Source organism: Melopsittacus undulatus, chromosome 6 (assembly GCF_012275295.1).
Source record: "Melopsittacus undulatus isolate bMelUnd1 chromosome 6, bMelUnd1.mat.Z, whole genome shotgun sequence".
In the NCBI taxonomy this organism is placed as follows: domain Eukaryota; kingdom Metazoa; phylum Chordata; class Aves; order Psittaciformes; family Psittaculidae; genus Melopsittacus; species Melopsittacus undulatus.
Genome location: NC_047532.1, coordinates 56,950,695 through 56,975,065, shown reverse-complemented (window position 1 = coordinate 56,975,065; position 24,371 = coordinate 56,950,695). Strand labels below are relative to the sequence as shown.

General features: G+C 45.2%; 1 protein-coding gene across 1 annotated transcript in view; it reads left to right on the top strand.

The window, feature by feature from the left end:
* The window catches only part of INPP5D (inositol polyphosphate-5-phosphatase D), a 57,067-nt gene that overhangs the window by 11,382 nt on the left and 21,314 nt on the right, over window positions 1–24,371 (top strand). The window contains exons 3-5 of the mRNA XM_031043681.2: window positions 17,494–17,644; window positions 19,770–19,941; window positions 21,192–21,332. Of these exons, the coding sequence (XP_030899541.2) occupies window positions 17,494–17,644; window positions 19,770–19,941; window positions 21,192–21,332 (464 nt within the window). The remainder of the gene's footprint in view (window positions 1–17,493; window positions 17,645–19,769; window positions 19,942–21,191; window positions 21,333–24,371) is intronic.

The window sequence follows — 24,371 nt, the reverse complement described above, 5'->3', positions numbered from 1 at the left end:
TTCTAAGGCAGGCATCTATGGCCAGTTTTTGGCACTCAGATTCACATAAGGTAACACTTTCCTGTGTTGTCACTTAAAGCATCTCACGCAGCTAGCTGAGGTGTCAGTATGACCCTCATCACTGCATATTCTGAATTCCTTGTCAGCATCTCCTCAGTGAGGAGTACTCCTGCTCGCACTTTATAAATGGGGAACTTGGTCTCAGTCTGAGGACTGTTACCAAAAATAAATCATTTTAAATAGCTGTCCGTTGCTCCCCTACCAGGATGAGAAGATGTGCTACACACCTATATTCATCCCCTCTCATTTCAGACAAGCAGTTGAAGTGAGTCAAAGCTGAGATGTATCTCTGTAGTCAGTGGGGAAGAAACAAGTTTCTGATCTGAGTGGGCTAACCCGTCCTTGGCAGGTCCTGTCTCTGTTGGTTAAAGAGCCCAGAGAGCCCCCTTAAGTTACCAGACTCAACAGGCTGCAGTCAGGTAAGGAGATTCCCATTACAGCTGAGTTCAGGGTGAGAAAGCAGTGAGGTCAAAAGCTGCTATTGAAAAACTGGTACTGCCTTTCCTAATGCTTTACCCTGTGGTGCCTTTTTATACTGCATTGTTAAAAGGTCACTGTTAAGAATATAACCTGCCTCATCGGTGAGGATGCTTGAAAAAGGTGGTGATAAGGAAGAAGACACTGGTATTGGCTGGTCAGTGAATATGGATGGGTACAGGATAGTGTAGTACCATTTCTAAAACCCTGTGGAGTTTGATTTCTCTAGATTTCTGCTTCATCTCAAATAGGAGTTCACAGCTTGTGCTATCTGAGGGCTGTTTGGCAGTCTAGCTGCTGCACAATCAGTCATTTCGCAGTGGCAGCTAGATTGCATCTTAGTTTATGCTCATAGTCTATCAGATAACATTTCACAGGTTGTTTGCAGGATCAAGGGCTCATGCCACTCTGTGTGAAGCCTGGGAGGGGATAGCGTGATGGACAGATGTCAACACTGCACAAACAGGGGTGTCACCAAAGATGCCTCTGGTAAAGCTGGAGAGAGTGAGTCAACCTAGTAGTTATGGGAGCAACTTTGGCTTGCCATTAAAGGTGGAGTCTCCTTGATAAACTGGGGCATCTGCAGAACAGCTTTTGGTAGCTCAGTGCCACGGACAGATGTTATAATCATGGGCTGTATCCTCCTGGGATGGACAGCACGGTTTGGCCTCCTAAATCTGAGGAAGCCACAGCCTCCCCATGCCTTCCCATGGGCACAACCTGATGTGTCAGGCTCAGTCACATAATGTTCTCAGTTTGCAGCCCAGAACTTGAACCAGACACATTTGCCTTCAGGCCTCACACGATTATGGCTGCTTCCTTCTGGCAAGGATATTCCTTCCTTCTGCTTCTTGTCAACCTGTTTTGGTTTTTTTCTTGTATTACCCTTAAGTCTGCTTCTCTTCATGTCACTGGCTGAGCTCTTGCTCTAAGTTGTGAACTTGCCTGAAATACTGCTGCCAAAGATTCAGGCTCCAGCCACCCATCATGCCTTGAATGGTGTTTGTATCTTTTGGCTGCGCTGTAATGGGAGAGCAGAAATAGAGCTGCTGCCTTCCCAGGGTGTGTAAGAGCCTGTGTTACAGTATGGAAAACATCAGCACTTTTCAGAGTGATTGCCTGTCTTTTATGTTCTGCTTCACCTTCCTGGGCTGTCCTGGCTGCCTGGCTCCTTGACAGAAAGCAGCAGTCTGTGTGTGTCTTCCTGCGCTCTGCTCCACGGGTAAGCAAGCAGGAAGATGTTCATTTTACAGTTCTGGTGCCAGATCATCACCTCTGTGAGCATGAGCACTTCTTGCATTCATACTGAAACTCACCATTGCTGCAAGGGCTTTTTAACCACTACGTACATTTATACTTGCTACATGTTCCAAAGGGATGGCCGGACCCTACTTGCTTTGGCTGACTTCAGTGAGAACTGTAGATGCCCTGGCAGCACTGTTTTACATTGTGGGATCGTCTAGCTCTCCCTTTCTTTTCTGGTGTTTTTTTCTAGTCTGATATGAGGCTGTGTGCAACAGGAAATAAATGGTGCTATGTGAGCAGTTAGAAAGCAGGCCAGCAGCTGTGAGTCACACTGTACCAACTGACAGTGAAGCTGTAGGTTACCACTGTACTCTCAGAAGGTGAGAGAACTGATAAATGCTCTGTAAAGGGTTTGCTGCTGAAACCCTCCCTCTCTGGCACACTTCTAGAAAGACAATTTGGGGAATGCATCTGGACTTTGTCTGCATATGGGTTGGGTAAAGAGTCCAGAATGAAAAAAATCCTCTGTCCCTGGACAGGCAAGGCATTCAGTGAGAGGGCTGCCTGTTCGCATCAGCTGCTTGGCAAGATTGTCCCTGCCTCTTAGCAGAGCTCATTCTGGCTTCTGCTTATGAGTTGTTCAAGATGGAGCTTGGAGCAGAAGATTGATCTGGCAACCTGCTCTCAGAGCACAGACCCATGGCTGCCCATACTGCTTGCATGGTCTGATGAGAGCCTAGGTTTAGGTCAGTTCCTGCCTACCTGCTGTCACTGCTGTTGTCACCAATGGCAGTGGTAGTTATCTGGCTGTGGCACATGCAGTACCAGGTCCTTTGTGAGCCCTCTGCAGAAGGATGCAAGGTTTTTGTTGTTCTCTTGGATACTGCACTGCAATCCCAGTTTGCTGTGCTGCTCTGACATGTGCGGCCAAGAAAAGGTTTTCCATAGTAAGGATTTTGTGCTGATCTATTTATATCTGATTAAAACCTTTCTTCTAGAAAATTGCACTTGAGCTGGTTTCAGAGGGAAATGCATTCACAACATTGCAGTCCCTTACAGCTTCTGTCAGACAGCTGTGTAAAGATTTTGTACTTGCTCAAACTGATACCAAAACCTCATGGTCTCCAGTGAGAACGGGAGGCCTGTGCGTGCCCAAGCTGCATGGAGACTGTAAGAAATCCACAGTCTCCATGCAGCCAAAAGGCACTTGGCACTGTTGGCTTTCCTTTGTGTTAAAAGGCAGGAGGAAACCATCAAGGTTTGTCCATGGTGTGTCCCATCAAGAAGGATGCTGGTATGTTGGGACACACCAGCTGGACAGCTGCTCCCTAGAACTGATTTCACCCAAGCTAGTTACTACAACAGGAATTTTGCTGTGCTTTTGGTACTGCACTGGGACAGAAGGGCTGAGGTATAATTGGGGTGATTACTTTTCTTGGATAGAAACAAGGGACCAGGGGACACCCAGATAGTACTTAGGAGCACTGTCTTGAAGTATGTTTAGGGAAATAACGTTTCTAGTACGCCCAAAAACATAATTTAATGATATTAAGCTTTGTTTTATTACTGAAAATGGTAGATACTCCAATGTGAATGTTTTTCAGTCTAAGTTCATGTCGATTTAAATCAGTTTGTAAAACACTTTACAGAGTGAGGTCTTTATATGTAGGACTGAAAATAATTTGGAGTCACGGCTTAGCAAAAATCTGTGCAGTTCATTTTTCTGCAAACTATGCAAACCTGTTTGTACAAGGAAATTGTTTTTCCACTGTTGCATCTGAGGTAGGAATAAACATAATGCATTGCACAGGTTCTGACAAGCTGAAAGAAGCAGCATGTAATAAGAGAATGAGGTGTTTCCTCAAACATGCACATTCCTGTTACTGAATCTCTCGGTATACAAAATTCTTCATACAAACAAACCATATCCAGCTTTTGTCTAGTTTGAAACCTCAAGAATGTTTCCAGTTTCCTGAAAATGTATTAAAAAACCTACAACTCCGAGAAGATGGCTTAAATCAGGTTAAAGTGATATTATTTTCCTTTTCAAACTTAAAAAAATGAAATCAGATGTCTGAAAGCTAGTGCATGCCATAAGTCAAATCACATTATGAAGAGCTTTCACTCCAGTGGGTGAAATGCCCCAGAATGTCATCAATTTCTCTTACAGTTTGCCCTCCAATAAATGTGTTATGTCATAAAGCCTTCATCACACTTAACCAACTGAAAACTGCAAATAGGTAATCCCCCACTGAGTGTACAAAAGCAACTTTCAGGTGCTGCAAAATGCTGTTAAGATTCAGAAGATGAAGATTAGGACTGTTAAACAGTACCCAGTTTAACAATTATTGGTTTGGAAGGGTAATTGTTTCACCGCATTACCCTTTCAAAAGGCTTTGACCACTCACAACCACGTACCCAGCAGCTCTTTCCCACTCTGTTGGATCTCTCAGTTCCTGCTATGGGAGCTGGAGTGCACAAACAATCTGGTTTGCTTTGGACACAAAAGTGGGGCAGGGACTTTGTGCGTGGGACAGGAATGAGTGGTTGGGAGCCCCAGCCTCCAATGATACACAGATTTTTTCCAGCTGCAAACAGACTTTAGGAAGTTCTTGCCCTCTCCTCACTCTCCTGCAGACGTTTCCATCCCAAATCAACTGTCTCTGTAAACATTGTAAAGGAAGGAGCAGTAACCTCTGCTCATGGATTGAGAACTGAAAGAAGGGTTGTTTTCTTTAAATAGGCTTTTCAAATTAGCTGCCGTTGGTGCTTGAGAGGCCAAGTGCATCATTCTCATTTCTTGAGATGCTAAAGTATTCTAAACCTCTTCTGGCAGTTGAGGAAAATTATTGAAAACTTACACAGCCAAAATTATCAACAAGAAAATATTCTATTTTTTGTATCAATTTAATGGATGTTTGCTTTAATATTATCAATCACGCAGTGTTGAAACCATTTTATATTTTATATTTCCAAAGACTTCTGATGAAGCTTCGTAACTGAATTTGGAGCATTCAGGGAGACAGCAGATCATTTCCTTTTCAGCAGTGTGGTAATGAAGCACTAGGTTTTATTGCTCCAGTGCATTAAAGCATGATGGGTCACAGAGAGAAGTACTCATTTTCAGGCAAGTCTTGGGTTGTTTTCTCAGAGAAGCTAATACATTGCTGGTGCTGTCTGAGGCTTTTTGTCCTGATCATTTAAGATGGGAAAGAGTCTTGGCAAACACTGCTACTGAATTTGTTTACAGTGAGTCTTAGGGCAAATATCACCATCTGTACAAAATTGTTTCTGTGCTTGTTACTGACAGGGTGATTTCCTTTCTTCTTTAGAGATGTATCTTGATTTGCTGATGTATCACTGCAGGCTGTGTTCCCCGTGCAGAGATGCAGCTCACCCGGCAGCTCACAAGTAATACTTAGGCTCCAGTTCACTTGACTGCTGTGCTCCCTTAGGCAGTGGGACCACTGGACTCTACATGATCTCAGCTTATTGCTGATATAAACACGAAATAGAAAGATGCAATCACCTTTAAATAACAACATGTTCAATTGAAAGTATTGTCCTGGTTACATGTGTCTTAAGTAAATGAAGTGTGCTCCACCAATGCTTTTCAATTTTACCTTTTGGTGGTTGAAGCTATTTCATGAAGTTTTAAAAGAAATTTAGACTCTTTAACTTTTCAAATTGCTGCAGAAATGCAAAGCACGCAGGACCTGATTTCAAATGACAAAATGGTTTAGGGAAATGAAACAACCTTTAGCAAAGATAGCTCAGATGCAGCCATTTCAGAGTCCCTCTAAGAGAACGAAATCACAACGCAGCTTTCGGTTGTTCCCGGGTTTTTGCCCTGCTGTCTGACTTCTTTTGTCTTCAGTTCTTAACTTCTGACAGAGTTTCTCATCTTGCTTCTCCTCTCAAATGATAACTTAGTTCTCTTCTGTTACACTGCACATCTCTAAAGCTTTTCTTCTCCACTGTTTTGAAAGGTAACATGCAGCACAGCTGGGTTCGCCAATCCCCATGGACAAAGTAAAGCAAAGCACTCTATGAGCTATATGTTAGCTGGCTGTTAAGCCTGACTTAAATTTCCATATAGCTCTGTATTAGACTCATTCTCCATAAGTGGACAGGGGTGTAGGGACCTGTGTTGTTTAAGTCTTAGTATATAAGTATTCTTGGGACTGAACACAGCAGAGCCTACATGCAGCAAGCACCGGTTGTTCACAGAGGCACTAGGTAGCCTTTCCAAATGGTTGTCTTCATTTTATGCCACATGCAAAACCAGAAAACTTGGGTTGGGTCCATTTCTAGGGGGCAAAATCTGACACAAAATGTGCAACACCACATCTGCTGCTTTTACCCCAGAGGTGCAGTTCAGGGCAGAACATAAAAGGAGAGGGTTTGAGGAATGTTTTTTGTTTGGTGTTAGCTTTGTTAAATGGTGGTGCTTCTGCAGGCTGGATTCTCTGTTCGACTGGCAGGCATGGCTCAGTGCTTCGTTCTAACTGAGTAAAGGTTTATCTTACTCATGCAGTAAATGAACAAAGTAAGGGACAGTCCCTTGAAAGAAAGGACAAGAGGTCACCCTTAGTGTCAGAAAAATAGAAAACAGCTGCTGTAGGTTAAAGCCTGAGAAATTCTGCAGGCTGAAGACAGGAAATTGTAACACTAAAGTGCTTATCCTTATCTGGGCATTGCTAATTGTTTTAGTTATGCAATCCCAGAAAATTATGCAGTATAATGTGGTGAATGCACCTGTTTTACATGCAGCTTCTGCCTGCGTGGCTTTGCTTCAGAGGTGTATCTTCAATAATTGTAACTTCCTCAATCCTGCATTTTCTCTTCTCCACTGAGTATTTTATGTAATTCCTGCACATTTATCGCTTGGTGTCTGCAGAAACTGGGATTCATTCAGCACAGGAGACAACACGTAAAGCAGAGAGCTGATCATGGATCCTCCACTGTCTGCCTGTGCAGGTTAGAGGAAACCCCCAGGAATGCAGTATAGGAGTGGTAAGAGCTGAGGGGTCCTGCCCTGCTGTGCAGGCAGAGCCAGTGTAGACAGCCCTCACCTTTCTCACAGGACTTCAAACCCCACACTCTGTTTCCTGGGAATATGTTTATTGCCTTCTATAGAGGGAAAAGCTGACGGGCACTTGGGAATTTCCACTGGGAAGCAGGTATCAGTGACCTGCAATAATTTCCCCACCTTGGTTACTGTCAGCAGTGAGCAATGACAGAATCAGAACAATGACCTCTATAAACTGCCTTCAGAAATTATGACTGTTAATCTGATGCATTGCTAGGTCTTGGGGACCTGTGTTTTTAAGCTTGTCTTGGTAGTTACTGGAGATAGATCATTTATGAAGAAATTAAAATGGAAACTTTAATTTGATTTCAAGTGCTGAAGCTTTTCAGTGGAAAACCAAAAGGCACAAATCTTGTGATTAAATCCCAAATGTTGTTAGAAGTAGCGTACTCCAAAACTTTTCCTTAAATTCCACCCCCACACTAGAAGTGCCAAGAAAAAATTGCATCAGATTCCCATAGATCTGCAGTCCTTGCTCATTCATCACCAGCTCATCTGACTTGCACCCTGTAGCTAAATTTAATACCAGTCCCTAATATTCTATCATGGAACTGTACTCTTGTTTCCTTGTTGTTGATAGAAATTTTTTTTATTCTAACCGGAGAAAAGCTGAAAGGGTTCCTTGCTCAGGAGGTTTCTCTTGGTGCTGCAAGTTGGATCATTATATGCTGTGTTGCTGAAGTGGTTTTTTGATGGCAAGAGTTTGAATGGTTTATTTAGTGCAAAGAACTACCTCAAGTAGCTGTTGTGGTGCTTTCTATAATTACTTAGTGTTCTTACTGTCTTCTGTCTAACTACGTTTGTTAGGTATTTGGTAATTAATGTGAATTGTGGAGTGCCAGAGCAGAGTGGAATGGGATCCTTAAGTAGGATCTGAGTATGCTGTTTTTATGACCTGTGTTTATCTTGTGTGGGAGAATGCTGGTTCAAAAGACTTCCATAGGTCCTTTACCTTTCAGAACTTCTGATATGTTTTTCTTTAGCATGTAGAATTTGCAGAATGATCTTGAGAGGATAATTTGGCAGCCAGCTATACTCTGCTAAGAACTTCTTGCAAGATTCCTTCTCTTCAACAGACTCTCTTAATTTGCAAGTGTCCCAGTTCTGCCATGGGAGCAATTCCTACCTTGAACACAGCCAATCTTCAGGCTGCCAGAACGAAACCTGTGGGGGATCACATGGAGGAAATCTTCTGCAGTGTCAGAAGAGATCAGAAGTGGCAGATATGGCAGTCAGGATCTTTTTAAGGTTAACTCAAACCAGGCTCAAATTCCACACATTGAATATGTTAAGCATTTGAAACTGAGCATGAGCAAAGCACATCGTACTTCCTGAGTCTTTTCTATGACACTGGGGATAGGAAAAAGTGAGATGGCCATTTTGGCCAAAATTGGATCAGGATTTTCAGATTTTAATCTAGATTTGCACTGTACCAGACAATTTGGAAGTGAATTTATGGTGTGCCCTGCTGCCCACTTAGCAGCGGAGGCAAGAAGCTAGATGTAATGCATACTTAGTTGTTGTTAAACTACAATTCCTTACTTTTCTCCATGAATAATCTCTTTCAGAATTTCTGAAGCCCTCTTTTCCTGCACTCTCTGATTCCCATGGTTTTCACCTGAAGTCCTAAATGTAAAAAGGCCTCTGTAGCAGAAGTGATATGAATAAACAAACTTGAGCATCAGGACCAGACTTTTTGCAGAATGAGACACGAAAGCCTTCATCATCTCTCAGAGGAGACAGGGACTACTCGCATTCCATGCTGTTTAGCATTACTCAAATCATATAATTTACGGCTGCATTTACTCTGTGCCATTCTCCAGAAAATCCATATGACTTTTTCAAGGTGAGGAGGTGCTGCTTCGGTCACCCAGGTTCTCTGGATTCCTCCTCTTGCCTCTTCTCTCAAGCCCTGTTCCACTCTCAGAGACCCTCTTGCTGAGCTTTACCCAGCATCCACATTGCCCTGCCAGCTTGCAGGTTCCAACCACTTATTGCAGTCCATTCCTTTCCCTCCATGACACAGGATTCCCTTTTTCCTCAGCCACACACTTACTCCTCTCCATTGGTACTCATAGTCAACCCTATTTCTCCCCAGCCCTGGGTGTTGCATTCAAAATAGAGTATGTTCCTGGGTGGCTTGTATTTTGGGAAATGGTTGATTCTCCCAGCTGTGATTCCTCTCTGTGATCCCATTCCTGTGAAATGCTCCTGAAATTTTTTAGCACAAGATTCAATCTAAAAATAAGGAATGTTTTCTAACAAAACAAAGCTGAAACATAACCAGGTTGCTTTAAAATACTTGAAAAGAGTAATTTACCAGGACATCTAGTCTAGGTCATGCTTGCCTAGAAAGATGATGCCTAGAACAGATGATGCTTGAGGTCTCTTCCAACCTGGTATTCTATGATTCTTAGCTCTTACATTCAGCTCTTCAGTGAAATATAAGAGCTTGCCTACATGAGAGCCAAAAGTAGATTTAAAAATGCCACTAAACTTCCTAGCTAGAAGGCAGTCTGGGAGACAACTTTTTTCCAAACTGGGAAGCCTAAGAATTTTCTTTTCAAATCTAAAAGGAAAAAAGTTCCTGCCAGGCTTTCACACCGAAGCAGAATGACCTGATTTTCAGCTCCATCTAAGCTAGTGGGTATTCCGGGAATTTCATAACTTTGAAAACTCATTGACTGGTACTGAAATGCCTATATATGGGTTTGAATACCTGTTTAAAGGCACTCTGGTTAGAACAGATTGGCTTTAAGCAATAGAACCAGATGACTGGTTTCCTAGTTCCTCCTTGCGCCTTGGCTCAGGAAAGGAAAACACTTCCTCTTCCTTCTGAGGGCCCCAGATTTCCTGTGCCATCTATTTATACAACTGTTGTAATGAACCCCAAGTTAACCACTTCCTTGCCTAGCCTGGCTTTACATCTTTTCAGTCTCCTTTCACTTTATGTCTTTATACTCCAACTGCAACTTCTCTTAAAGGTATGGTCAGAGCTGCTTCCCAGCAAACCCATATTTGAAGTATCTTGGTCAAGGTTTTCTCTTGGCCAGTGGGCATTGCCTGGAGATAATGAAGTAGAGGAGACTTAGGTTGTGTCCTGTTGGCCTTTTTACAGCAGATGTAAAGGAAAATTGTATCATCTCAGCCATACAAAAACCTGTTGAAAAGTTTAGATGGGTGAATTTGAAAGGGCATTGCAAGACTTGACAAAAGACTAGTGATTAAAGGCTTTAGTTGTACTTTTCATCATGAAGGCAGGATCGAGTTGTAGAAAATTGTGTTCAACCCTTGTACAGTGAGTGTACAGAAGATGGAAGGGAAATTGGTAACTCGAAGGGCCTGCAGAATTCAGGGCAGTTTCTGGAGGCCAGGAGACACCAGGACATCCTCTGGGAAAGGAGGTCTCCAGCCAGAAGGGCTGAAGTCAGAAGATCTGAGAGTCCACGGTTTGTAATGTAGTTGAAATGGCTGGGCTCGTCATGACAAGTGTGGTCATGTTCAGCTTTACCAGTCTCCTCCAAGGATACAGCAGGATCTGGACAAAGAGGCAGCATGCGGATTTGCCAAGGGCTTCCTTAGGGACAGCAGTGAGGCCTTATGAGGTCTCTGATCCCAGTGTTTGTTCTGTTTTCAGGCTGAAGCAGGATCAGCCAGCTGGGAGAAATGCCTCGGTAGGATAGTCAGCACTGAGATGCTTCTAGAGACATGGACACACACTCCCCCTGTGTAGCCTGACTGTGCTGTCTCTGCCTGGCAAGGTTCCTCAGGATCTAATGTAAACCTCCTCTACTGCAAAGTAAGCCAGCCACATCTGCTGTCCTTGAGGGACTTCCCACACTGCTGGTTGCCATCATCTTCATAATAGAATGTAAAACTTGTAAGACTGTGCTAGTTTTACAAGTCTCCACATCAAACCAGTCCCTGGCTTCGGAGCCTTCCTCCTAAATCACAGTTTCCAGCTCTTCAGCCATGCCCATATTTTTTCACTAGGACTCTATATGGATTTCTACATGTTCCATAAAAAGTGCTCTAGGCTGGACACAACACTCCATCTAATGCCTTATGGCACCAAGTACAGCAGAAGAGTTTCTTCCTGCATCTCATATGACACTCCTACTAATAGATCTTAGAAAGGCACGCTTTTTCTAGTGCAGTTTCCCACTATAAAATTCCTACACAGCCTCTGATTCATTATTATCTAGATTCCTTTGTGCAACTCTGCTGTTCTACAGGCTGTTCCCTATATTGCGTATGTTCACTAGGTGTTTCCTTCCTGTATGTCATGGCTGTGAGCAGTGCAAAACTGAGGTACCAGCAGTGGTGCCATGGAAGGAGTGCCTGTGTCCTGGGAGCAGTGTGAGCACAGGTCTGGGGGATATGTGTGTTGCCATGGAGATGACACTTGCCATCCACGTTTCTAATGACTTGGAACAATTCACTTGGCAATTAAAATGAGATCTATCCTGTGATAACCCCGAGGAAATACTTACTAAATGGCAGCGGGAAGGGGGTGGGAAGTGGATTTCATTGTTGCGCTCTGCTCGGGTGGCTCCAGCTTGCTCTGCTTGGTTTTGTTTGCAGTGCTGTGTTCCACGTCTGCACCTTCAAAAGCCTGAGCAAGTTGGCACGAAGTTTAGGCTCCATTTTGCCTCACTTCTGTCATGCAGTGTGGTTGTCTTGAGGACATCTATTCAGAGAGCACCATCAGTCCAGTTTTCACTAATGCACCCTGCAACGCAATGTGGAACGACTCAGTGCCAGTATGCAACTATCCATCACTGCTTTTCCTTCCCAACCTATAAATCTTTGCCACAAGTTCAAGTGTGAAGAAAGCATATGTCCCAGCTACATGCTGCTTTCCTTACTTGCTGGCAGTGCAGATTGTTTGACCAGCCTTCAGGTAGGTCACCTAAACATGAGCGCTAGCTGCAGCATTACTGAATCTGGTTTTCTGTGTTAAATGATGCTACGCAGCCATCATTTAATGAGCACGAGCAGTGCTAGGCTGGGAACACATGGCCTGGGGGATAGTTCTATTGTGCTGTGGCTGGTAGCAAAGTTATGGGCTGTTGGATCTTGGGAGGCTCACACAGCATTCATCACTAGTGGTATCTGAGCACCTTGCAGTCATGTCAAACAACATGACTAACATCTGCAGGCTTTGTTCTCATCCTTTCCCCAGGGGGAGAAGCAAGTGCTGTGGCAAGGTCTTGCCTTTGCTGTTCTCTGTCCCAGTTCCAACAACATAGTGTTTGCTGTGCCTCTGTGCAGAGGGAGGCAGAGCAAAGCAGTGTGCCTTGCTCTGTTGGGTGAGTGAGGAAATCTTGGGGGTGCCTTGAACCAACAGGAGCTCATTTCATAGTGCAGGCCAACGGGCAGAGAGGGTTATTGGGCACTGCTTTGTGCTGGAGGGGCACGGCCCTTCCCACACGCTTCCTCTTGAGGCCCTTGCAAATAACAGCAATAATAGTACAAAAGAAAGTGAGTGAGAATAATGCAGCAATCTTTACTTTCAGGCTCTGGTGATGGCAAAGTTAATGTATAGCAAGGTGGTGCTTGCTGTGGCTTTTGTGGTGCAGGGCAGGGCCTTCGAGCTTCCCCAGTGTGAGTGGGTGCTGAGCAGGTTTGAGGGTCCCCATACTTCCCTCTGAGCCTGACCACAGGTGGTTCCCTGTTTCCTTATTGCAGCTCCTACTGTTTCTGTGCAGCTGCCTGGGATACATGTCAGCTCTCTGTTGAAGTTTGTCTCCAAATATATGAAAATACCATCTTTTATTTTTACTGCGTGCTGTGGGGAGTTGGTCCTTTCTATCCTGACTGGACTCAGGGAAGGTGGGTTGCTGGAGGAATGTAGACTCCCTCTCTTTGGGAATGAATGATCTTGGTGAATGAAAGACCAGCTCCTCCTCATGGCCACAAATACCAGTGGAGAGAGTAGATGGTGGCATTCAAGGAAGATGGCTGGAGATGGTGGGAAAGTACCAGGGCAGAAAGGATGCATAACAGTGGGGCTGCTCTGTGCGTGTATCCAGCTACCGAGCACGAGCTGGGCGTATGGCCACTGGGGGAATCTAAGCAGGACCACAGGCTTTGGTCACCTCTTGAAACGTGGTGCAATGAGTTAGAGGAAGGAGGCCTGTTACAAAATGCTCCCTCTGGTTACCACAGAGACCAGCCCCGTTTTAGAAACTGAACTGTCCTTGGCAGCAAAAAGTGCTAATTCAGCCTTTCCTCCCACTTACATCAAGGCTCCATCTGACCTTGAAAGAGCTGTGCAGGACAATCCATCTTCTTGCAGGTGCTCTGGGAGAGCAGGAGCTGAGAGGAAAAACAAGGCTGAGAAGACAGTACTTGGGCACTGAGGGTGGGAGCGATGTTTGCAGGGGTGGGATGGAGGAGCTTCAGGGACAGTCATCCATCAGGGAGATATGGGAGAGCAGGAAGATAATGTGGTCTTTGGAAAGTGAAGTAGGAGTGTGAAGACAACTTTGGAAAGAGGAGGAGCCAGGGTAGACTGCAGTAATTCAAGAGGTGGGAGAGCACTGATGGCAAAGTTTTTCTCCTACAAATATGCAGATGGCAAACCCTGACCATCCTGTTTACCCTTGATGAGTTTCAGGTCAGAGCGTGTGCTCTGATGGGGCTGATGCCTTTTTCCAGGTGCCCTTTGGGATAGCTTAGGGCAAAGCAGTCCATCAAAAGCATTGTCTCCCATGTCAGTCCATCTATGGGTGCTGTAGGTGGTGGGCAGAAGGCAGCCCAGGCAGGTTAAATCCAGAGGATGAAGTGTGGGTAACACGGCCATGAGCTGGGCACGAAGGCTGTGCTGCCATCCTGCAGCCAGTGCTGCTAACAGAGCACTCTGGGCTGCCAGGGGGGACTGCTGGTCACAGCTACAAAATAAGCGCAAAAATGGGGATTTTGGAGCAGAGGAAGATACTGCAGGAAATATGAGCAGAGAAACACAGAACTGAGCTCTTCCAGGTCTATCCCAGCACAGCACCATGATTGCAGGATCCTTTCATATGATGGATTAGAGCTGAATGCATTTTCCTTGATGGTTTTCCCTGATTCCCCACCTTCAGAGTAGGCATCAAGAAGCAGAAGAGCTTTTGAGAACCAAGACACTATTTGCAGTATCTGGTGTAAACCATCAGTCACTCTGATCTTGCTCAGGTTGTGCTGCTCTAGCCAAGCAGGACCTGGCCTATGCTGTTATGGTAATATGAAGTTTTAAGCAGCAATTTGTTTCACCACCTCTGGCTTCACAAAACAGGTGTTTGCCCAAGCATTGCCTTCATGCTGAATGCGACATTTTCCAGGGTACAAGAATAACAGATGTTGATGAATGCAGGAACGTTCAGGAGACAGAAAAGGAGCCTGTATAGGCAGAGCTCTCAGAAACATCACACACGTTTGTTGCAAAAATGTGCCTTTCAAGACATGTAAGTGTAGTTAAAAACGATGCCAGGCCTGAGGGCACTGAGGGTTTCAAATGCAGTTCAGTATTGACAGGACTGCCCTAATTTCTGTCTCAAGATTTTGTTCTTTAGGAAGAATTAAAAGGAAATGTTGTTGCTAGGACTCACTGAAGATACTTTTCTGTGTTGTGCTCACCATGAGTAATGCTCTTGGTTTTGCTACCTTTGCCTTTTAAACACAAACTGTTAACAGACATAGAATCATAGAATAGCTAGGATTGGAAAGGACCTCAAGATCATCTAGTTCCAACCCCCCTGCCACAGGCAGGGACACCTCACACTAAACCATGTCACCCAAGGCTTCATCCAACCTGGTCTTGAACACTGCCAGGGATGGAGCATTCACTACCTCCCTGGGCAACCCATTCCAGTACCTCACCACCCTAACAGGAAAGAATTTCTTCCTTATATCCAGTCTAAACCTCCCCTGTTTAAGTTTCAACCCGTTACCCCTTGTCCTGTCACTACAGTCCCTAATGAAGAGTCCCTCACCAGCAACCTTATAACCCCCATTCGGATACTGGAAGGCTGCTATGAGGTCTCCACACCTTCTCTTCTCCAGACTGAATAGCCCCAACTTTCTCAGCCTGTCTTCATACAGGAGGTGCTCCAGTCCCCTGATCATCCTCGTGGTCCTCCTCTGGACTTGTTCTAACAGTTCCATGTCCTTTTTATGTTGAGGACACCAGAACTGCACACAAGACTCCAAGTGAGGTCTCAGAAGAGCAGAGTAGAGGTGCAGGATCACCTCCTTCGACCTGCTGGTCACGCTCCTCTTGATGCAGCCCAGGATACGGTTGGCTTTCTGGGCTGTGAGTGCACACTGCTGGCTCATGCTCATTTTCTCATTGACTAACACCCCCAAGTCCTTCTCCGCAGGACTACCATGAATTTCCTTTTTGCCCAACCTGTAGCTGTGCCTGGGATTGCTCCGACCCACGTGTAGGACCTTGCACTTGGCATGGTTAAATTTCATGAGGTTGGCATCAGCCCACCTCACAAGTGTGTCAAGGTCCCTCTGGATGGCATTCCTTCCCTCTAGCGAATCAACAGAACCACACAGCTTGGTGTCATCGGCAAACTTGCCGAGGGCACACTCAATTCCATTGTCCATGTCAGCAACAAAGATACTAAACAAGACCGGTCCCAACACCAATCCCTGAGGGACACCACTTGTTACTGATCTCCAGCCAGACATTGAACCGTTGACCACAAGTCTTTGAGTGCGACCATCCAGCCAGTTCTTTATCCACTGAGTGGTCCACCTATCAAATTGATGACACTCCAATTTAGAGACAAGGATGTTGTGTGGAACAGTGTCGAATGCTTTGCACAAGTCCAGGTAGATGACGTCAACTGCTCCACCCCTGTCCATCACTTTTGCAGCCACGTCATAGAAGGCCACCAAATTGGTCAGGCAGGATTTCCCCTTAGGGCAGCTATGCTGGCTGTCACCAAGCACCTTTCTCTTTTTCATGTGCCCTAGCATGCCTTCCAAGAGAATCTGCTCCCAGATTTTGCCAGGCACAGAGGTGAGACTGACTGGTCTGTAATTCCCTGGGTCATCCATTTTCCCCTTCTTGAAAATGTGGGTTATATTTCCCTTTTTCCAGTCATCAGGAACTTCACCTGGCTGCCATGATTTTTCAAATATGATGGCCAGTGGCTTTGCAACTTCATTCATAAGAGACTGGACAAACACAAATAGTGTATAAATAAGCTTGTTCAAACTTGTGTTAAAACTTTGTGTATGTTAATTTTTACAGCCAAGAATTGCAATCCAAAAAGAAATTAAAATACCCTGCCTGTTAGGCAGACTGTCTAAAGTGTGGCTGTATAACAAGTTACTTCAAATTGGAGGCAAAGCTTTCATTAGTTAGTTGCTTACAGTGTTTCCTGTGCAAAATCTAGCTTTATGCATATAAAAGAGTGCAAGTCAAGCCTGCCATTAGCGTCATCAGGTCTTCCTTTTGATTGCCCACCGCTGCTGTATCCTGGGTTGTGAGCAACTCCCCATGTTAATCTTTTAAGTCAAGAACAGTTCTGTGGGCTGGTAAGCATCTACTCTGCACTGTTCTGCCTTGGGTCCTTTATGTTTTGCTGCATGTGTAGACAGGGCTTTCTTAGGCTGGTTTCTCTGGGAAAACCTTGCATCCACAAAAACAGCACCCCAGTGGGAAGAGCATGCCCTGGGAAGAGCTTTGGTTACATGTTGCTGTGGATTTGGATGGTACTTAGGTGCAGTTCTGGAGGTAATGAAGAGCTCTTTCTTTTGGTCAGTAGGTCTGTGCTGAGCCATTACAAATCATTTATCAGTCTGTGGTAGGGCCCTTTGTTGAAGCAATGGGCAAGGGTTGTGTGGACGGCAGCTCTTCTTGCCTGGTGAATCCAGCAGATTCACCATTTGCACCAATACATAGATATAACTGCTCTAAAGCTTTACCTCTGAAGACCTCTATAAACATCATATCCCTGTGTTTGCCCTCTGCAAGTATCCATTTCCTGAGATCAGTGGCCAGGGCTGTGCCAGAAGTGGGTTTAGTCACAGTTAAAACTCAGCTGGTGAGCTCAGTGTCATGCGTGGTGCATTCACCATCCTGGCTGTGTCTGGAGCCTCAGCTTTCTCAGTGACAGTACCTTGCTAGCTTGTCTCACTTGAGCCTAGTTCTGGGCCTTTGAATCCTGGAAGGGATGCTCATACCCAGCTTTAGACATGTTTATCTTGCAATTTCACAGCAGAATTCTTCCTGGATAGTACAAAATGTAATACAGTCCAGTAATGCTCTCATTAGAAGAGGGAATGCAAAAAAAGACTTTATTTTTAAAGTCTTCCTTTGCTTTGAAGCCAAGCACACTGACTCAAATGAGAGAGCTCTTCCATTTGGCTTCAGTGAATCTTTGAGGTTGCCATTTTCGCTGACTCTGGCTGGGACATGTGTGTGTTTATATCTGTTTCTGTTTGTACTGCAGGAGTCCTTCTGCACAGAGCCTGTGGTCAGATGGGCACTGAGAGCTGGGCTGGCTGACTACAGCAGTAATGGGGTTTTCTTTATGACTTTGTTTTTCCTTCTGTGAGGAGTGTTGTTTCTGCAGTAGGAAGTCCCATACCATGACAGCTTCTGTGTTCTGTTTCAGGCATCAGAGGGTGTTCCTGTGAAGTATTTTGAGAACTTGGTGGAATTGATAGAGTTTTACAAGAAGGAGAACATGGGTCTGGTATGGCACCTCAAATATCCAGTGCTAAGGGAAGCAGAGGAAGCTGCAGATGAACCAGAGGAGGATGCTGGTAAGAAACCCATGATGTGACTTGGTGATACTTGCCACTGACCCTTGACACATCCTCTGGACTGGATATACACAGTGCAGGCAGGGGGGTTACAGCATGTCATGGAGTAAAATGGAGCAGGGTGTAGAGAGGCCTGAGCTGGCAAGACCTTGAGGCAGTGAGACCTCATGGCTCTGGAATGGTATTGCATCTGAAGCATCTCTTTAGCCCACCTGAGGGAATACATTCAGACTCTTTGCATTATATTGTGTCACATACAGGGCTGAGTAATCTGTGGTCCTTCATTTGGACTCAAGATGGTTTATATCCAGCCATCTCGCATATCTCTATACCCTTCTCCCTTCACTGCATCAGTAGGGCCACTGTCTCAGCAGCAGAGGTGCTCTCCTAGAGACTAGGAGCATATCTCTCTGCAGCTGCTGCAGGTCTTGATTCATCTGGAACTCAGGCTCCCTTATCTGCTCTGATCCAGAAGACATTTTTAACAGCCATAACCAGAGGGTGCAGATGTTCAGTGGCAGAGAGCCTAACTTTATGTATAAAGGAAGATGTATGATGATGAGGTGTGGTTGGCATCATCCCAAATATTTTATACGAAATGTCGCTGTGGGTTCCTGACACTTGCTGGTCTTGGATCGTTCCTCAGATTTTTCCTGGATCATCTCTTAGATCTGTCATTGTTCTCCTTAATCCCAGGGGAAGGTCATACCCACAGAGCCATCCTTCCTGTCCTTTCTGACGTCTGTCCGGAAATGACTAGCATTACAATAAAACTTGTCTGAGGGACACAGTCCCTGTGACTATGACCCATAGTCCCTCATAGTCTGCCTGTGACAGGCAGATAGGCGTGTGCACTAAAGCAGATTGATGTGCCTGGGTACATTAATGCAATCCAATGGGTGTCTAATAGTAGCTGGAAGATTCTGGTGTGCAATTCTCATGAAGAAACAGAACAAGATTTTGCAAAGTTGCTCAGGAAAGATGTTCCTGGTTTCTGGCCAGCTGCAGAGTCTCCAGCTTTCATGGTGGAGGAGGGAACTACAGCAAAAATAATACACAGAGAGGCGAGCAGAAGGGAATTATGTTCTAGCCAAGACTGAAAGCCTTTAGATGAAGCAATACTAGCACTGAGGCTGGGCTGTTCATGTCCAGGATTTAATTTTGTTAAGGCACCTGTTGCCATCATGCTGGAGACATGTAAGGCCTATAGATGTCTGGCCACCTTACACATAGAATTGCAGAGGTGGAAGATGAGCACCCTGCAGATGCACAACCCAGCTGTGCCATTGCTCAGTGCTGCAGTGGCTCTGTGAATAACAGCTTCTGCCCAGGAGCAATGAATCAGTTTTAAATGTCTCTTCGTAATGAAAATGTCACCATTAGGAAATAACCAAACAAAACCTCACAACTCAACCAGCTACATACAACATGTGTAACAAAGTGTTGGAGCAATTGCTATGAAAAGAAAGACAACCGTGAACCATGGCTAGGATAAATGAAGATGAACCTACTCTTCTCCCAGGAGAGGAGAGTATGCTGAGCAACAGCATTACAGAGCAGGAAAACCATTTATGCTTCCAACTTGATGCCCTAAAGACAAGGCAGGATGCTCAGCCCCTCTGTGTTGGATTATGGGTTCTATATTCTTCATCTGTGTTTCCTTACTTTAGCTGTTCATTTCTTTCTATTATCAGCTTCTGGTGCTCTTTCAATCATGTCCCTCCACCTGATTCTGCCCCAGTGGCAGATCTGGTAATGATATGTATGAGGTACATCTATGCTGTCTAAGCATTATATTCAAAGTAACTAATTAACCTTCATAGTGGCTGTGCAGATGGGAGAGTCAAACTGACTCGGATGAGGTTACACTGCCAGGCAGAGGCACACACTGCTTGTACATGAAGCTTGGCAGCTCAGCCCACTGATCTCACACCACTGATGTCCCCAAGAGCAGAGCTTGGCCAGTATCAAGCCCTGAGCTTTCCAGCTCTGAAATCAGAGGCAGTTCAGAATGGATGGTTCCTGCAGTGACTGCCACTGTGGTATAGACTCTGCCCTGCCTATGGGTGAGGGGGTCAAATTGCCATGCTGGCGGTGACTGTACCTTTCCCTTCCTCCTTGCCAGACCTGGTACCCACGCCTCCTATCCTGCCTCTGCGCAACATCCTCATGACATTGCCAAGCAGCGAGACAAAGGAGGTATCTGCTCTCCCTGAGAACTCCAAGATGGTAGATGTTAACAAACTGTCCCTTTCCGAGACACTACTCCAGCGGCTGCAGCACCAGGACACAAGCAGGTGAGGATGGATGGCAAGTCACAGCGCTGCAGAATCAGCCTTCAGCCCAGCTCTGTTCTTTCTGGGCCTCTCTGTTTAGACCTATTTGATTTCATGAAACTACTTATTCATACTAACAAATGAAGAACAGAATAAGATCTACAGTGCATTGGCTACTCTTTACAGTCCAGCTGTCATCTAGAAAAAATACTTTTTGGAAGTATTAAAATCACCAATAGACTTTCTCTGCTGGGATATAGGTTTCTAATATAAAAGCTGTTAATATCTGAGTGAACTTGTATCAGCTATGTACCTAAAACTACAGATTGTATCAGAAAGCACCAGCCAGTGGTCAAAAAGAATAAACTTGTGTGAGGATTTCCAGGTACTCACTGATTTACTGCAGCTACAGGTCTGACTCACATTGTCCCACCTGCTGTCAAATCTGGACATGCACTGAAGTTGCAGAGGAAGCCACATGACATTTAATGACTAGATTTAAAAGTAAAATGAAAACAGAATCAGAAGGCATGGCTGTTGGCAGGGCAGTGAGGGGTTGTGAGCAAACAGGGGTCATGGATGGCAGCACAGGTCCTGTTGTGGTGGCTTGGTAGCACACTGGGAGGAATCTAGTTTTGTTCAGCTGCCTGCACCATTTCATCTGCATCATCAAAGCCAGCTGGGACCTCCTGCATTTATCGAGGCACAAGACAGCACAGTCTACCTGGTTCATCCTTCCCTGTGGTGCTGGAGTCCAGGCACCACAGAGACAGGGAAGAGAGCATCCCGTTCAGCTCTGTGGTCTCAAGCCCCTTAGGACAGTTTTGAATTATCTGGAGTAAAACCTTCAAAGTGGGACTTGGTGAGGTGAAAGGGAGCCTTCTTGTCCCTGGAATCTCTGAGCTGTTATTAGCGACCTCACAGCAGCCTGGCTTCACCTGCCAAGGCTAATGATCCCACAGCAGTTTTGACAGAGCTGGGTTTCAGAAGACTTCTCCTGACATAGTAGCTCAGCAGTCATGGGGAGAGGATTTGGTATGGAAGAGGAGGAAGAAAAGATGTCACCAGTGTAACAGGGAATCTGTGTTTCAGTTCTGAGAACTGTGTATTTACACTGAAATCCAAGGGAAATTGCTTCCCATCTGTCTATGCAACCAGTGGAAGTTTCAGAAAAATAATAGAGCTGTGTATATTAATAAAAATAATAAAGCTGTCTGATACTTGGGAACAGGGGGAAGAGCTGGCTTTTGACCTGCCTGTTTCTCTCACAGTGTCCCTGATGAGCATCTTAGGCTCATCCAAGATTACCTGCGAGTTCACATCATCAGTGACTCTGAGATGGTGCAGACTGGCTCAAGCAACCTTCCTCAGCTGAAGAAACTGCTTGCACTTCTTTGCAAAGGACTCTTCAGGTAACTGGGGGCCGTTTTTCAGAGTATAGTGTTGTGACACTGTAGTCTAACACAGGTTCCACGTGCATGCATTCAGAACCTGTATTTCTGGCACAGGAAATCGGCTTACCCTCAAAAACATTATATTTAGATCTCATGACCCGTGATTCTGGTCCAAAGCTGTGAAATCTATATAAAAGAGACAGCTCTGACAGCGAAGTTCCCCTGTAGGCGGTTTCAGTCAGTGGAGTATTGTTTTTTTAGGGTTTGTTTAGAAAGAAACAAAATGAAAAATGCTCTAATGATTAACTGCATAATTTGGTAATACAGAAGTGACACCCACAGAATCGTCAGGCAGGAATCATTTATGGAAACAAGCACACACTGGTGTATAGCTATGTTTTAAACACTGATTTTTCCTTCCCACTAATGCACTGTGAACCTGGAGTGGTTCCAGTGATGTCAATGAGGTCCAGCTCAAATGAAAAGAGAAACAAGCCTCAACTCTACTAATTTTACCTTTGCCATTTATAGACCTTCCAGGTCCCAAATAGGTAAACTCCAATAGGGAACTAGAACCTTGCAGAGCTCCCTCTTTCTCTGGTGAAAGGATGTGATTCCACCCTCACTCCCCCACCTTGCTGCTTGTAAGCAAAAGAGGAAGTTATTGCATACGTCTGCAGAGATCTTAGAGTACTCTATGGCAGAGGGCACATAGTTCCACACTTGTATCTGTGGCTTGCAAAATCCTTCTCTCCGGTGTATTTAGAAGTGAGGCTGGTAGTGCTAGTGGCCCGATCTTGTTTTCCAAGTAGCCTAAAATGAGGGATGTATATTACTGATTTGCTTGGCTTTTAACCCGTGGAAGAAAGGCAGGGAGTGAGAGGCTCAGTTGCTTGGTACCATGATTGCTCCTCTGAAGTGATCACTGTGCATGTTTTACCAGGCAAAAGGGGAAATATATGCAGTTCTGTTCCTTCTTTGAGAGCCCAGCTGCCCACAGGCAAGCCTCTGGCTTGTGCAAAATGCTGCCCTTCCTCTGCGCCCTGCTTGAAGGTTTTGCTTCTCTACACCCACAGAGAGGGAGACCCAGGTGGCTTGCTAAGAATAAACCTGAACAATGGAAACTAAAATCTAATGAAATCACAAGTGAGAGTTTTGTGTTAAGAAAATACCTCCACTACCGCTGTTATGATGAAGGTTGGCTTTTTCCATTTCCCACTTACTCCTCTTCACCTTATCTGGGTTTTACATTCCTGCTCCTCACAAATGCACATGGGATGGCAAGACAGAAGATACAACAAGGTCAGAATCCATTCAAGTATCATAGAATCACAGATTGGTTTGGGTTGGAAGGGACCTTAAAGTTCATCCAGTTCCAACCCCTGCCACGGGCAGGGACACCTTCCACTAGACCAGGTTGCTCCAAGCCCCTGTGTCCAACCTGGCCTTGAACACTGCCAGGGATGGGGCAGCCACAGCTTCTCTGAGCACCCTGTGCCAGTGCCTCAGCACCCTCACCGGGAAGAACTTCTTCCCAATGTCTAATGTAAATCTCCCCTCTTGTCAGGTTAAAGCCATTCCCCCTTGTCCTGTCCCTATGTGCCCTTGTATAAAGTCCCTCTCCAGCTTCCTTATCGGTCCCTTTAGATAATAGAATGTTAACAGGTCTTCCCATCCCTTCAGCAGAATTTTCTCCCCACACCTGCAGTATTTCAGCAAGATGAAGCTGCCTTCTCAGTTTTCTCATGAAGTCCAGAACTGCAGCCTGTTTCCAGTCCCAGATCTCTCTGAGAAACCTCTCCTCCTCTGTTCAGATTGTCCCATGGATGTCTACCATCCAACCAAGCTATTTGCTTAGCCTTAGCTGACTAATAGTCAAGTGCTTGGGTATCTTACTGCTTTCTGCAGTCTTAATCTCCAAGGTTATCTGGGTTTTAGCTTACTTCCCTGATTGGACTTCTGAACTCTCCAATTTAATCAGTGGCATTACCTAAATTTAGTTTTTTATTTACCTCAGCTTTCTTCAGCTTCACAGGGATTCCAGCCAAATGCACAGGTAATTCCTAGGCTGCTGCTCAGTGGCTGTGTCCTCTTTTTCTTAACAATGTTCAATTTCATTATTTTCACAATATTCCAGAACAGGTTAAACAAACAGACAAGAAGAAGAAATTCTAATTGGCACAGCTTGAGCTGATGCTCCTTTGAATTTCCTGGCACTGCCAAGGGCTCAGAACGTGCAGGAGGACACTCGCTGTGGCTGTTTGTGAGCCACACTGATTTGCTGTGAGCCTGAGGTTTTGTGATGCTGTGTTCTAGCTTCTCCCTATCTCCCAGAACCCAACTGTGCCATCTTTCAGAGCTGCTCCCAGACACACTGCCATCACTGTGAAATACGAGCACCCTGATGACTTTTGTCTCACTCACTCCTGCATTTTGATACCAAGCTGTGGGTAAATACTGACTGCCATTGCTAGCAAGGTAGAGGGGATGTATACTGGAGCTGCTGAGTGGTTAGGAGAAGAAAAGAGCTTATAGTGAACCACTGGATTTGGAGAGGAGTTGGGCCAACTGTTAGTGACCAGTCTGTGCCTTTTGCAGTTCACATATTACCCATGGACAGGCGCAGGACCCATTTCTGACTGACAAGCTCAAGCACTGCTAGGCTACAGCAGACTGGGAAGGCAGAGTTTGAGATCAGTTACCCTTACCCTCTTCACCATTGATCACTGATTAATCCAGGAATGACCAGACCCCAGTATGCATTAGAGGCACTGAAAGCTCACTAGGGCTCTCTATGGCCAAAGAAGTCCAGACAACCATGTCACATCTTCTTTTCAGAGCCAGAGGGACAATGGGACAACCACTGTTGGGAGAGGTTGTTCGCTCTGGCAGCTCATATACTAAAACTGAAGTTAAACAGAGACTTGTAAGGCTCATGCATACTTTTGTGGAGCATCCATTGCTAAAATAAATTGGCATAAAAGGGTTTCCATGGTCAGGGAATCCTCTAGGGGCTGGAAAACTGATTCATGAAGAGCTTTGTGCCACTGCAGCACA